This window comes from Aegilops tauschii, chromosome 7 (assembly GCF_002575655.3).
Source record: "Aegilops tauschii subsp. strangulata cultivar AL8/78 chromosome 7, Aet v6.0, whole genome shotgun sequence".
NCBI classification, from domain to species: Eukaryota; Viridiplantae; Streptophyta; class Magnoliopsida; order Poales; family Poaceae; genus Aegilops; species Aegilops tauschii.
Genome location: NC_053041.3, coordinates 368,406,577 through 368,420,002, shown reverse-complemented (window position 1 = coordinate 368,420,002; position 13,426 = coordinate 368,406,577). Strand labels below are relative to the sequence as shown.

At 46.0% G+C, this 13,426-nt stretch overlaps 1 protein-coding gene across 1 annotated transcript; it reads left to right on the top strand.

The window, feature by feature from the left end:
- The first annotated feature begins 1,280 nt into the window (after window positions 1-1,280).
- Window positions 1,281-1,829, top strand: LOC141027169 (uncharacterized). Its single transcript, XM_073504144.1, has 2 exons — window positions 1,281-1,381; window positions 1,487-1,829. The coding sequence occupies exons 1-2, from the start codon at window positions 1,281-1,283 to the stop codon at window positions 1,827-1,829; spliced, it is 444 nt and encodes a 147-aa protein (XP_073360245.1).
- Window positions 1,830-13,426: the final 11,597 nt, after the last annotated feature.

Sequence of the window (13,426 nt, the reverse complement as noted above, 5' to 3'; positions counted from 1 at the left end):
AAGACGAGGGGACGATCAAGACCGAGAATAAGCGGAACGTACCACAAAAAAGGTGCAGCGCCGGCGGCGGCAGCGACGACAAGTAGAGGGGAGGGTGCGGCGACGGCAACGGACAGGAAAGGGCTGCGGGGGCGCAGCGGCAAGGGCTCGCGGAGCGGACGACGCGGAATGCAGGAATAAGAACCTCTTGAGGGCGGCGGTTCCTCGGGCGACGGCAGTTGCTGTGGGCAACGACGGTTTTGCTCGAGGGAGGAATTGCAAGAGAGGAGAGGGGATTGTTCTCGGTCTCTCTCCGTGTCAGCGGAGCGGTGGGATCGCCTGGAACGGACACGTAGGAGGCCCGCGTGTGGCAAAAGGCAACATAAAACGGGCCGGCCCAAAAATGGCCCGGCTAAAATAAGAAAGACCACATCTAAATGCACATGATGCAGTTCTCTATGAAGAACAATGAAGTTCTATCGGTAAAACAAAAATAAAATAAACGTAGTTCGTAAAAAAGTTAAAATCAAAAACAACACGCATGTTAAGAAAACGCATCCGAAAAGAAAAAGTCTACATTCAAATAAGTGCCACACAAAAAAATGGGGCCCCCTACCCCTCCCGTACAGGGACTGCAGTAAGTACAGGCAAAAAAATTGATGCAGTACGCGGCACTAGAAAGATGCAGTGCATTTAGTTACACGAAGCAGTACGGTTTAGCAATCCAGTTCCGAATTACCTACATGAATAAATACACGGTATAGAACACAGCGAAAAACTCATAAAATTGTGGAATACATTGTACTTTATTCAGTGGCTGCAGCAAGGACACGCAAAAAATACTGTGAAGTAAGCACCTGTAGACAACATGCAGTTCTCCATTGCACACGATGCAGTGCAGAACTCTAACCAATGCAGTTTCATTATCACGCAAGATACATATAAACGTGACAAAATGCCCGTTCGCACAGATAGTGGTGGTTAAAAAAATCTACTGATCAAAAATAAAAAAACCACGTTAAAAAACACCACGTTCGCATACAAGCACCCAATCGGAGCGGTTCCATCGCCACAAGCCCACGATCACAGACGCAACACAAACCCACGATCTGCACAAACCGCATCGTCAGCGAGATCGTGCAGTTCATACGATGCGGCCATCCCACCCCGCGCCCTCCCCTTAAATTCAGGCCCCTGCCATAGGCCTTCTCATCCACAACAACACAAGTATCCATTGCGCTGCCACCAAATCGCTCCATCGCATCCATCTCCACGCAAAACACCAAGCCCTACTACCGGCCATGGCGTTCGCCGACGAGTACCAGGGCATGGAGGCCCACGGCAACACCAAGTTGCACGTCATCCACACCAATGACAAGAAGCAGGTGGCGATCACCCTCGCGTAGTACAACAACGAGCCTGAAGCGACGCAGAAACCCGCCCTCTGCCAACTCTCCATCGGCAAGAAACACCCGGTGCTGCTCTTCCAACTGAGCGCCGCTGAAAGGTGCACCGTCTTTGACAACTTCCTCGCCGACCCCAGGTACACCTTTGCAGGCTTCTCCATCAACGGCGACAAAAAAAGGCTAGAGCGCGTCAATCTGGAGGTCGCCAACTTCGTCGACATCCAGAAGGAGTGGAGGGTGCCCGAGGCAACCAAGGAGTTGGACTCCCTTGGAGACGTCTCCGGCATGCTCATCGACGACTACAACAACAACATGAAGAAGAAGATTACCGACGACGAGCACAAGCGCTGGGCCACCCTGCCTCTGTCCATGAGGCACATCGAGTATGCGGCAAAGGACACCTACGCAGCATACGAGATATGGAACCGCATCACCCTCACCTAGGACAGGCTTCGCCGTGCAAAGCTGGAGAAGGAGGAGCCCCCCAAGAAGCACGCCAGGAGCAGCTGGGGATGGGGAGATGCTGACTGGTGAAGAAGAAGATGGTGCCGGCCAAAGAGCAACCAATGCCAGCATCGTTGTTTTAGAATTATCATCAAATTTGCTTTATGTTGTTTGCTTATGTATCGTTAGTTTGCTTGTGATCATTTGCTTTTGCTGAACTTAGTTTGCTTGCCATGCAGAATCGCTTGTAATGATGTGAACTTTGATTATGTTAGATTGCTTTCTATTGAAATTAGTTTGCTCATGATGAACTTGTCGTACAGAATGCCTGTGATAATTTGTTTTCTGTTGTTTGCTTTTGAATCATTAGATTCGAGCAGTGTGCAAATAGGACGCATGCAGTGCAACTTGTGTACCAATGCGGTACAGACTCTGTCAAATGAAGTTTACACATACCCAACAAAGCAGTGCACGCCCCTAAATTTGGAAAAAAAAGAATACATAAGAGCAAAAATACAAAAAGAAAGAATGCGACCTGTATATGTAGTGCGGAAATATATGAACCTGCAGCACAGAAACATAATCAATGTAGTATGGGGTATCTTTACTAAGCAGTGCACTCCCCTACATTGCAAAAAAGATTACATAAGAGCAAAAACATGAAAACAAAAATGAGAACTGTGCATGTAGTACGGACTGCGTGCACATGTAGTACAGGACTCTCATCAGTGCACTGCACATATGGTTTACAAAGCAGTGCACGCCCCTACATTGAAAAAAATTGTAGTGCGGAAATATATGAACGTGCAGTATAGGAACATAATCAATGCAGTACAAGTATGTTTACTAAGCAGTGCACTCCCCTACATTGGAAAAAAGATTACATAAGAGCAAAAACATGAAAACAAAAAATGAGAACTGTACATGTAGTACGGAATGCTTGCACATGCAGTACAGAACACTGATCTCAATGCAGTGCAAGGACGGTTTGCTAAGAAGTGCATGCCCTTACATTAAAAAAACAATAGAAAAAAAATTGACCACCCAGGTGCAGCCGGCCCCAGCCAGTCTCGTAGTAGGTCTGCGCCCACAGTAGGCGAGTCGTTCTGAGCCATGATGCGTCGGGCCGGGCGCACATGGGCCCACAGGTCAGAGAGCATAGAGCAGCGAGCGCCGTGCATAAGCGCCCAAATAAGTAACCAGAGGAGTTCGATACGGCTGCCTCGCCAGCGCTTATAAACAGGTCGGGCGCGCCTTCCGCGGGCGAGGTGGGACTAAAAATTAGGCCCGACACAACGCACTGGGAACCAACCGTGCTCACAGGCCGACTTGGGCCCAATGCGTCTTCACTCCCCGAACATAGGCCCAACACACAAAAAGAGAGGCCATTGAATTTTATTTTTTAAAAATCCCACGTACCATACACAAACGCAGGCCCAACCACGCGTTCCATGGTTCATCTTGATATGACAATGCAATTCGCTATTTTCAGGTAAGCAGTCCTCTTACTACTCAAATGCATTCGCGCACACTGAATCAGAACCAATCCACCACCTAACACCAACCACAAACATTTATTACTTCCGTTGGTCAATTGGTTGCATAAAAACATATCCATTCATGCTCCAGACTAACACAACTCCTCCCCCGTTCCTCTTTTTCTTCAAATCGTAGATCTAGGGTTCATCCCATCCCCAGCTCTTCTCTGGAATTCCACTGAACCCGCCATGGACTGTAAGTGCGGGTGTTTGGCAAGGATGGCGCCCATAGCGGACACATGTGTGTACGCAGAAGGTCTAGAGCTCACCAACACCGAGTGGCGCAGCATGCTCGGGTGCCTGATGATACCCAACAGGGGGTTTCGGACACCATTTCTTCATCGCCTCACACCTGCAGATCTGCAGGAAAGTTGGGTATGTTGTTCCCCTCACAAATTTCGACATAATCTAGGCTGCAAATTCACATCTGAATGTATAGTTCCATCAATTTGTTCAGTAGTGTCAACAAATACAAAAATAATTTGTATTGTTGTTCAGATTTCTTACCTATTAAGACTAGATGGTTCCACCTATTTTTCTTCAGTACCACAACACACGAACAAAAAAGAGGGTCAGTAGATCAGTATTGCAGTTCTCTTAACATGCTAGCGAAGTACACTGTAAATGACCTTGCAGTACAAACATGTTACAGTATAATATATATCCTAGTAAAACTAGAGGTCAATTCCGTATATAAGTTTGTTCATACATTGCAACTACTTTATAAAAAATAGTAGTCATATATATGTACATATTTAACTCAACATAAAACAGATCATCCTAAGTATAAAGAATGGGTATATATATGTTCATACATTGTTATTTACTTATAAACATTCTTTTTCCATCCTTTCCAAAATGCAGAAACTGCCATCCACAGTAAAATTTCCTGCTCCGAGTTCAGGGAAGGTTACTTTGGAGACAGAACACAAGAATGGGTATGGGGACATGCAAGCTGACTACCACATCGACTCTGAAGAATGCATCAACATAACTACTGGTTGGAAAGAATTTGTCTCCTAGAATGGCTTTGAGGTCGGAGAAGTGGCCATGCTATTTTTCTACAAAGAAGAAGACTCCCTGAAGTTTACAATGTTTGCACCGTAGGCAGTCTAAATATGAACCAAGCCATCAGTGGCATATTTCTAATGCTTTGCTAATGCTATATGCTTTTAAAATTATGTCCACCAGACACTTTGAATGGTGCCTATTTAAAGTATGCAACCTCATCTGCATCATTTTATCACCCATTTTTAGACAAGTTGCTGCTGGCAGTAATGCAGTTCTCTCAAACACATAGTTGGTCCTAAAATGTAAAAAAGCAATCATTTGAACAGTAACAATGCAATGCGAATGGTCGAAACTTTGCAGTTAACATATGATGTTCAAAAGAATTCTCATAGTATTCAGTTCAAAAAATTGTCATAATAACTATTCAGCTAACTAAAGCAATAATGGACCATCTATTCTAATAACACAATAGAATATTAACCATACTGCTAATGTAGTACGACAGTACATATTATGCAGTCCTCTAAAACACATAATGCAGTTTAAGAAAAGAGAAATCTCAGAAGCTGCCATGACCACTATAATACAGCTAAAACGAAGTACACTGCTAACAAAAATACAGTGCACTACAGCGTATGCCAGAACAACAACAATAAAATTAAAGCACTAGAAATACAGATATGTCGTAGACTAACAGAGGTGCCAATTCAATCGCACTTACATAACTCGCCTAAAAATTGTCCAACAACTAACCTATCGAAAAATACCCCACAAAAAACTACATCGAACACACGACAAACTGGACGAACAGCATCAGCTTTTGTTTAAAAATTAGAAATCAAAGAATGAGAATTATACCCGCAATACAATGAATTACAACCAACAGCGACAGTAATTACAAGGTTCAAAAAAAATCGAGGCACAAAATCCAGAAAATCAACAAGAACAGAGGAGCGGACGAAGCTCACCCGCCCACACAACCAAATTCGCGGGAACTGAAAACTAACTCCTAAAAATTACACAATTTCTAGAGTAAAAGGTGCGATGAAACGAACGATATCAAACAATTCCGACTAACAAACAACATCCGAGCGCCAAAAAGTCGATTCGGTCACGAACACGAACGAACAGAGCAAAACTCGCCCGCCAAATCCCTCGATTTACCAAGATTTTAGTTGTTTTTCCTGTAAATTACAAAGAATAAAGGTCAACTGACATCCATAAACAAATTAAATCATCCCGCAACACCCGATTCCACACAGAATACGCGGGCGGCCCGCCAGAAAATGAAGCAGTTCTCCCGTGTAGCACTGCAGTGCGCAGCGTAAAGAACATGCAGTTCGCTTCTATTGAACATGAAGTGCGGAAGTGTTATAAGAATAACTATTCTGCTAATATTAGCAGAATAGACTATATATATATCCACTAGGATGTAGGTTATCATAAAATATTATTGTTGACATTACCCTTGAGGTAAAAGGTTGGGAGGCAAAACTGTAAGCCCATATCTTTCTCTATGTCCGATTGAAACTTTGTACCCATTAGTATCACGTGAGTGTTAGCAATTGTGAAAGATTAAATGATAGTTGAGTATGTGGACTTGCTGAAAAGCTCTTGAATTGACTCTATCCGATGTTATGATAAATTGCAATTGCTTCAATGATTGAGAGCATAGTTTGTTAGTTTTCAATGAAGTTTCTTGTTCATTCTTTACGTTGTGAATGAATTGTTACTTTAGCATAAGAAATTATATGACAATATATGTTGCTATTATAAAGATGATCATGATGCCCTCATGTCTGTATTTTATTTTATCGACACCTCTATCTCTAAACACGTGGACATATATTTCGATATCGGCTTTCGCTTGAGGACAAGCGAGGTCCAAGCTTGGGGGAGTTGATATGTCCATTTTGCATCATGCTTCTATATTGATATTTATTGCATTATGGGTTGTTATTACACATTATATCACAATACTTATGCCTTTTCTCTCTTATTTTATAAGGTTTACATGAAGAGGGAGAATGGCAGCAGCTGGAATTCTAGACTGGAAAAGGAGCAAATATTAGAGACCTATTCTGCACAACTCCCGAAGTCCTGAAGCTTCACGGAGAATTATTTTGGAATATATAAAAAATATTGGGCGAAGAAAGCACAGAGAGGGGGGCCACCTGCCATCCACAAGGGTGGAGGGCGCACCCTACCCCCTGAGCGCGCCCCCTGCCTTGTGGGCCACCTGGCAGGCCCCCGATGCCCATGTTCTGCTATATGGTGTGTTTTGACCTGGAAAAAATCAGGAGGAAGCTTTCGGGATGAAGCGCCTCCGTCTCGAGGCGGAACTTGGGCAGAACAATCTAGGGCTCCGACGGGGCTGTTCTGCTGGGGAAACTTCCCTCCAGGAGGGGCAATCGAAGCCATCGTCATCCCCAACGATCCTCCAATCGAGAGGGGGTCAATGTCCATCAACATCTTCACCAGCACAATCTTCTCTCAAACCCTAGTTCATCTCTTGTATCCGATCTTTGTCTCAAAACCTCAGATTGGTACCCGTGGGTTGCTAGTAGTGTTGGTTACTCCTTGTAGTGGATGCTAGTTGGTTATTTGGTGGAAGATCATATGTTTAGATCCTTAATGATAATTAACACTCCTCTAATTATGAACATGAATATGCTTTGTGAGTAGTTACGTTTGTTCCTTAGGAGATGGGAGAAGTCTTCACTACTGTAGGATGCTGCTAACACGACAGTACAATCAGAGACCCTTTGACGAAACTGTGTGCGATGCATTAATTGCAAACGGTGATGTAAAATAACCGTAAAAAAGATGCGAAACGTTTGCGATGGCGGAGCCATCAAACACGGTTCTGGTTTTAGTTGCGTGTGCGATGCAGGGCAAACGGTTCAGTTCAATTAACTGTTTGCGATGAGGAAGAAGAACAAAAACTGGCTGCCAGATGAAGGCGTGTGCGATATACGACATACAGTTCACTCGGATGAACTATTTGTGATGAGGCAGAACATCAGAAATGGGCAGCCAGATGAAGGTGTGTGTGATATATGGCATACAATTCACTCGGATGAACTGTTTGTGATTAGGCAATACAAAAGAAACGGTCAACCAGATCAAGGTGTGTGCGATATACAACAGACGGTTCATTGCGATAAACTGTTTGTGTTGAGCCAAGAGAGCAGAAACGTTTCACATAAACAAGATGTGTGTAATACGCGACAAACATCGAATTACATAGGTGGCTAGTACACACATGACATTTCCACACACCAAAGTAAACTATTACATGCATAATTAACTAGGATAAACGATCATCTGATCACCATCTACTTCTTGTGCTAGCTCGATGTTCCTTCTGTGCTAAGTTTCCATTAATTGATTGAGTTTTCTGAACAGGCCACCGTTTCCCGCCATTTCCTCACCTGTGTCCCGCCACCCAGCGATACTGCGCATAAACCTAGGCGGCGCGCGACGCACGGAGGCAAAAAGCACAGCCTGTAGCACATCCACCTTTTACAAGCATGCCAACCCACCAAAGCGCCGCCTTTGCCATCAACCTCCTCGACGAGGAAAACAAGAAGGCACCACGGCCCGTCGAGGCTGAGGCGCTCCCAGGCAACGTGATGGACGACGATGTGATGCGCGTCATCGCCAGGGTTGAGCAGACGCTTGGCGGATGGCGCTTCAGCGCTGGGGATCAAGATAGGTTGTCAGCGCCGAGAGGCTGCAGCTCGCCGCACAACATGATCGACGGCACGCCGCAGAGCATGCTAGGCGCATCCGCGCCGATAGGCTGCGGCTCGCCGGACGGCGAGACTGTTGGAGCGCCGTGGAGCGAGAGGCGTGGCGCGCCGCACAGCAAGAGTGGATCCATCGGCACTTGCTTGCTGTCGATAGGCCGTCGTAGCTGGTACACGTCCCGTCAGTACCCCCATTACTCGCCAGGAGTGGGCAGAGGCCCTCTGCGCCGTACTTGCAACAGAGGCCGGCCGTGCCGTACTTGCACCGGACGCCCGCCACGCAGTTCACATGGGTCGCGCCATTCACCTTGTCCGCGACTCGCTGGATGCTAACGCGCTGGTCGGTAGGCTCGACCACCTCCTTGGCCCAGGTGTCCACCTGGGCGCAGTAGAGGAACATGGGCGTCGCATCCTCGAGCTGGTGATCTCTGATTAAATAGCCAACTTGGAGCTCGAGATCGCGCTCCAGATGTACCGCGAGCGTGTCGACCGCTTGGAAGAACGCCTGCACGAGTTCAGGCAGAGCCAACAACACCGTAGGCAAGGGCTGCTGGTCATGGTTTCATGGACGCGTTTTATTTTGTTGAGTCGTTTGGATGTGGGTAGCAATGTATTCACAGCAATCATAATATTGCTCTGTTGATTGCTCTGTTGCAATGTGTGTACTCTATTTTCTGTTCTTAGATGTTCTGTTTCATTGTGTGTATATACGCTTTCCATTCTGTATATGTGGATGATAACAGCTAGATACAAATTAGTATACAAAAACAGATAGAAAATGGAATTCATAATATATATTAATTGTTCATTAGTTCATCATAGAATATACATAATATCATCACATATACGTGATGATACTTAACTACCAGGTACAATGCATAAAATTGAAAATGAACAATGCTAAAACTAATAATCCCTCCTGGGGGCAGTATTCCGGCAGCCCCTCGACAGCAGCTCCCTGGTGCGCGGCGTCTTCCCAGCGCAGAGGCAGTACTCCGCCTCCTCCGCCTCGCAGCGCTTGACGTACCGATCTGCCTCTTGCTGGCGGACGAGTGTGAACGATCTTGCCATTTCATTGGGCGCCCACTGGAGCGCCTCGTCAGTGGCACGCTGGAGCTTATCGGCCCACCTCCACGCAACGATGAGGCGCCTAGCGCCTTTAACCTTCGTCGCGAAGTACCCGTCTTCGTACACCTCCTCCGCACGATGACGCGCCCGCTGACGGTGTCCTGGACTAGGGGGGACTCACAACATCGTCTCCCGATCAGTTGGATTGGGCTAAGGACCCCCGTGGCTATTTACTCATGGGCCAGTTCGGACAACCGACGCATACACGAGGAAGATTCCACAAGACTTGGTGATCAAGACAAGGTCTCCTCTCCATCGACGTATTCAACTAGGACTCTTGTTATCCTAGGCCTCTGGTACATTATATAAGCCCAGGCCGGGCTAGTCGATAGGGAGAGGCAAGATCATTATGATATTATTCATCATATCCTTAGGTTCTAGACCGCAACATATGATCTTGAGGTAGATCAACTCTTGTAATCTCTATATTCATCAAGATCAATCAAGCAGGAAGTAGGGTATTACCTCCATTAAGAGGGCCCGAACCTGGTAAACATCGTGTCCCCTGTCTCCTGTTACCCGTCGATCCATGATCCACAACTTGGGACCCCCTACCCCGAGATCTGCCAGTTTTGACACCGACAATGGTGCTTTCATTAACAGTTCCGCTGTGAGATCAAAGAAGGATCGATTGCTCATCTGCAGATTAACTGCGACATTGTCATCTTCGTCACCGGCTCGACTGAGGACTCTTACTCCGTGTCAGATCGTCATGTTCGGACAATGAACTTCATCAACGTCAACTCCGATCTCTCTAAAGATCATGGAGGAATCATTCATGGAGCGCGGGGGCTCAACGTCAACATTGCCCTTGAGCGACCGTGCTGTTTTTCTGGACGGCGAACTTGTATCCGCTGCCACCGCCTCCTCGAGTTTCTTTTTAACGATTGCTTCGGTGGAATTATGTGGAATTAAGTCTACAATAACCATGCAAAATTTCGTCGAGTTCTGATGGAGGAATCTCCGGCAATCTATGATATACCGGAGCCCTATCAAATCTGGACGGGGATCTGGACGACTTTAGGGCGTGGTCTCCAGAGCCCAGCTCGGAGGTCCTTTGGAAGATCCAACCATTCATCTGCTGCGGAATTCCCATATCTACCACCCGTCAAAATTTCAGCTCGATCCGACGGTTCAAACTCCGGGAACCTTCCGATGAGTGGACCAATTTTCTGATCTGTTTTCTGCGCGAATATGGATCCGACCCGAATTCATGTTTCTTTATGAACGTGATATTGGGCAATCTTTTTAAAGGAATTTTCTTCTAGGGTATTGTGCGTTGTTCTTAACACGTGCCCACAAAATTTTAAGCCTTCTCTGAGGTACTCTTCACCATCACGCTGGTGTCAAACCAGTCCGGTAACATTGCTCCACGGCTGCCGACCTGCGCTAGACACGTCATCGCTTTGTTGAGCCAAGCTCAACTTCTTCAGATCATCATCTCGGCAAGGCGAATAAGAGTTTGGCATTGCGAAGGATAAATCATCACCAATATCGCCGCCCCACGGATTACATGGAGCGGGCACACCGGCATCGCCGCACGGTCACTTCATCAAGCAGGCATTGACCACGTCACGAGTTACGACCTGCATCGGCATGGCTGCACTGTTGCTTCTTCAAGCCGATGTCCATCACATCGGCCTACTTCGACTCATCTGCTGACATGGAGGCTTCGACACCTCGGCTGGACCGGGGGCTCCCCTATTTCTTCAATAAGATGCTCCAGTGACTTCGGCACAACTGGCCGACCAGCTTCAACACATCAGCTGGCATGGTGGCTGCAACATCACATTACCGACCTGCTCTGTCACCTCGGCATTCAGGCCATATTTCTTAATTTATTTACTGCGCTTAAATTCATTAAGTAGAAGAAATTTTTAAGCATATTATTGTTATTATTTCTGGCTTGCACTATTTTATGTGTACAGGCGATTAGTTCAGACCGGGCCGTGTCGTCACCTCAGCATGCCGACGTTGTCGTCCCACCTCCGTTGACACAATTGTGTCATCGCCTTGGCGTGCTGCCCTGTGTTGGCAACCCCGCGCCGTTCGCTTCATCAACCAACTCAGCCGGAAACTCCGACGTCATCCGCCACACCTCGGCTAGACCGGGGGCTTCACCTCTTTGGATTGCCGAGCTCTTCGCTCGGCCACCTCGGGACTGGTTCGGGGGCTGGGACCTCGTCCCCCCGTAAGCTCGGGCCGCGTCACCAACGATGAGCACATTAACTAGCTAAGTCGTTTTCATGCTCAAGTTTCTTTTTAATGTTTAATTTTTGTTCGGTTCGACCAAACATTATATTTGTGTTTAAAAAAAGCATTTTGCTAAAACAATGTTTATTACAAACGGTGTTTGTTAAGAACAATTTTCTTTACCCAAGTTAACTGGGGGTTCTTCAAATTATATGATTTGTTTTATAGTAAATATGTTTTCTTCTTGGTCATTGCAAAGTCTTTTTCTACCGCTCCTTTTTCGACTCGAGTGTGTGCTCAATAGCCGAATAGCCTGGTTTCTCTTTAAATCCGCTTGAGTTTAGTTTGCTAAACTGGCCTCGGAGAAGCACTCCGCCTTCGGGATAAGGAGGTTGAAGCCAAAGGCTGACCTGCTTGAAGTTTCAAGATTGGATGTGTCATGTTAAAGCATGACATAAGCACTATTTTTTAAAGACCAATGTTCAGATTGGCACACAAATCTTGATTTAGTTCGCACGTCAAGCTTTGACATATGTTTTTTGGCTTTTCGAGCTTATGGCACTTTTTAGCTATTTATATGTTTTTGTTTCAGGAAGCGGGTCATCCTCATGACCGAGGTGCCCAGCATTATAATTCAGCTCGGAAGATCTCTTCCGACCCACAACTCGGTATCTTTCCCGTCGAACTACACCTCGACATTAACAATACACATGCCACATCGGGACTAGTTCCCGAGCAGTGCAATACCAGACGCCTTTAAAGCATTGGCAACATTAACAGGGGGCTGGACTATAGCCGAACCCACCAAAAGCCAAGGTACTCCAAGGAGTCTTCGATCAATAGTTGGATTGCCCGGCTCCCGTGTTTGCCTCCTATGTTCCGCTTTGTTCGGATAGGTGTGCAAAGGGAGAACCACTATGATTGTGCTTCCAACTCTCATGGTTAAGCACCTCAGTGGAGAAAGCCAAAAACTGACTGTCACAATAAGCGTAAACTGGTCAGCGGTCCAATGACTATGTTAAGCTATAAGATCGATGGAGGTCACTTGTGTTAAATGATGGGCCATTCATAACATTGGCCGAAGTGTTAACGGCTTGACCTCGGCTGACGTCGAATACCAACTGGGGGCTAGTAACTGGCCTCCCAACTTTAAGCTCCAATGACTAAGTGAAATTTATAAAGCCCGCATATCTGATTGCCTTGTTTCCGCTAACACAACCGCCTCCGGGCACCGAGACGTCAGCTAAGGGTTGTCTTGTTACTGCGGAAACACCCTGCGTAGCATCTACAAAGGGGTAGAAGCCGACGATGGGCCACTTTCAAATGATAAACGGTCGCAATGGAGTCAAAATAAACATATATCATCAGTGTTTGTATTGATTATGCAAGTGTTGCCTTCCATAATTATCATTATAAAGCCATAAATATGCATCAATTTGACTTAAGATTTCGGCCAAGCCGGGTTGCCTGGCTCCTGTGATTACCCCTACGTTCCCGATTATTCGGCTAGGAGGTAAAGGGAGCACCTCTATGATTGTTACTTCTGGGTCATCCGTATTAGTACCTCAGACTGGGTGAAGCCGAAAGCTAGATATCTTAAGAATATAATTGGACAGCAATGACAGAAGTGAAAATTTAGGTTCGCTAAAGACCACATAGTTCGGGAACTTTCCCCAAACTGAGTCCTCAATATTTTCCTCCCACATTGATCGGAGGTGAGGTTTCATGATCATGATCACCATGACAACCCAAAGAAAGGAACCGATAGCGGGACAATTTTCTTTGGAAGATGTTTTTTACATTTAATAGCAATATAGCATATCTCTCTGCATACCTTTGTTTATAAAACCATATGGCCGGATTGCCTTGTTTGTCGTAAAACTTTGCCCTTGTAAAGGCTTTATAAAGTAGGACAAACACTCCCCAGCTACTAGCCGAGGAGGTTGAAGCCGATGGTCGGTCAACAATGTTTTGT

Coding starts and splice junctions, on each gene's coding strand:
- LOC141027169 (XM_073504144.1), top strand. CDS start 1,281: ATGGCGTTCGCCGACGAGTACCAGGGCATGGAGGCCCACGGCAACACC. Junction 1,382..1,486: donor CAGGTGGCGATCACCCTCGC/GTAGTACAACAA, acceptor CGCCGCTGAAAG/GTGCACCGTCTTTGACAACT.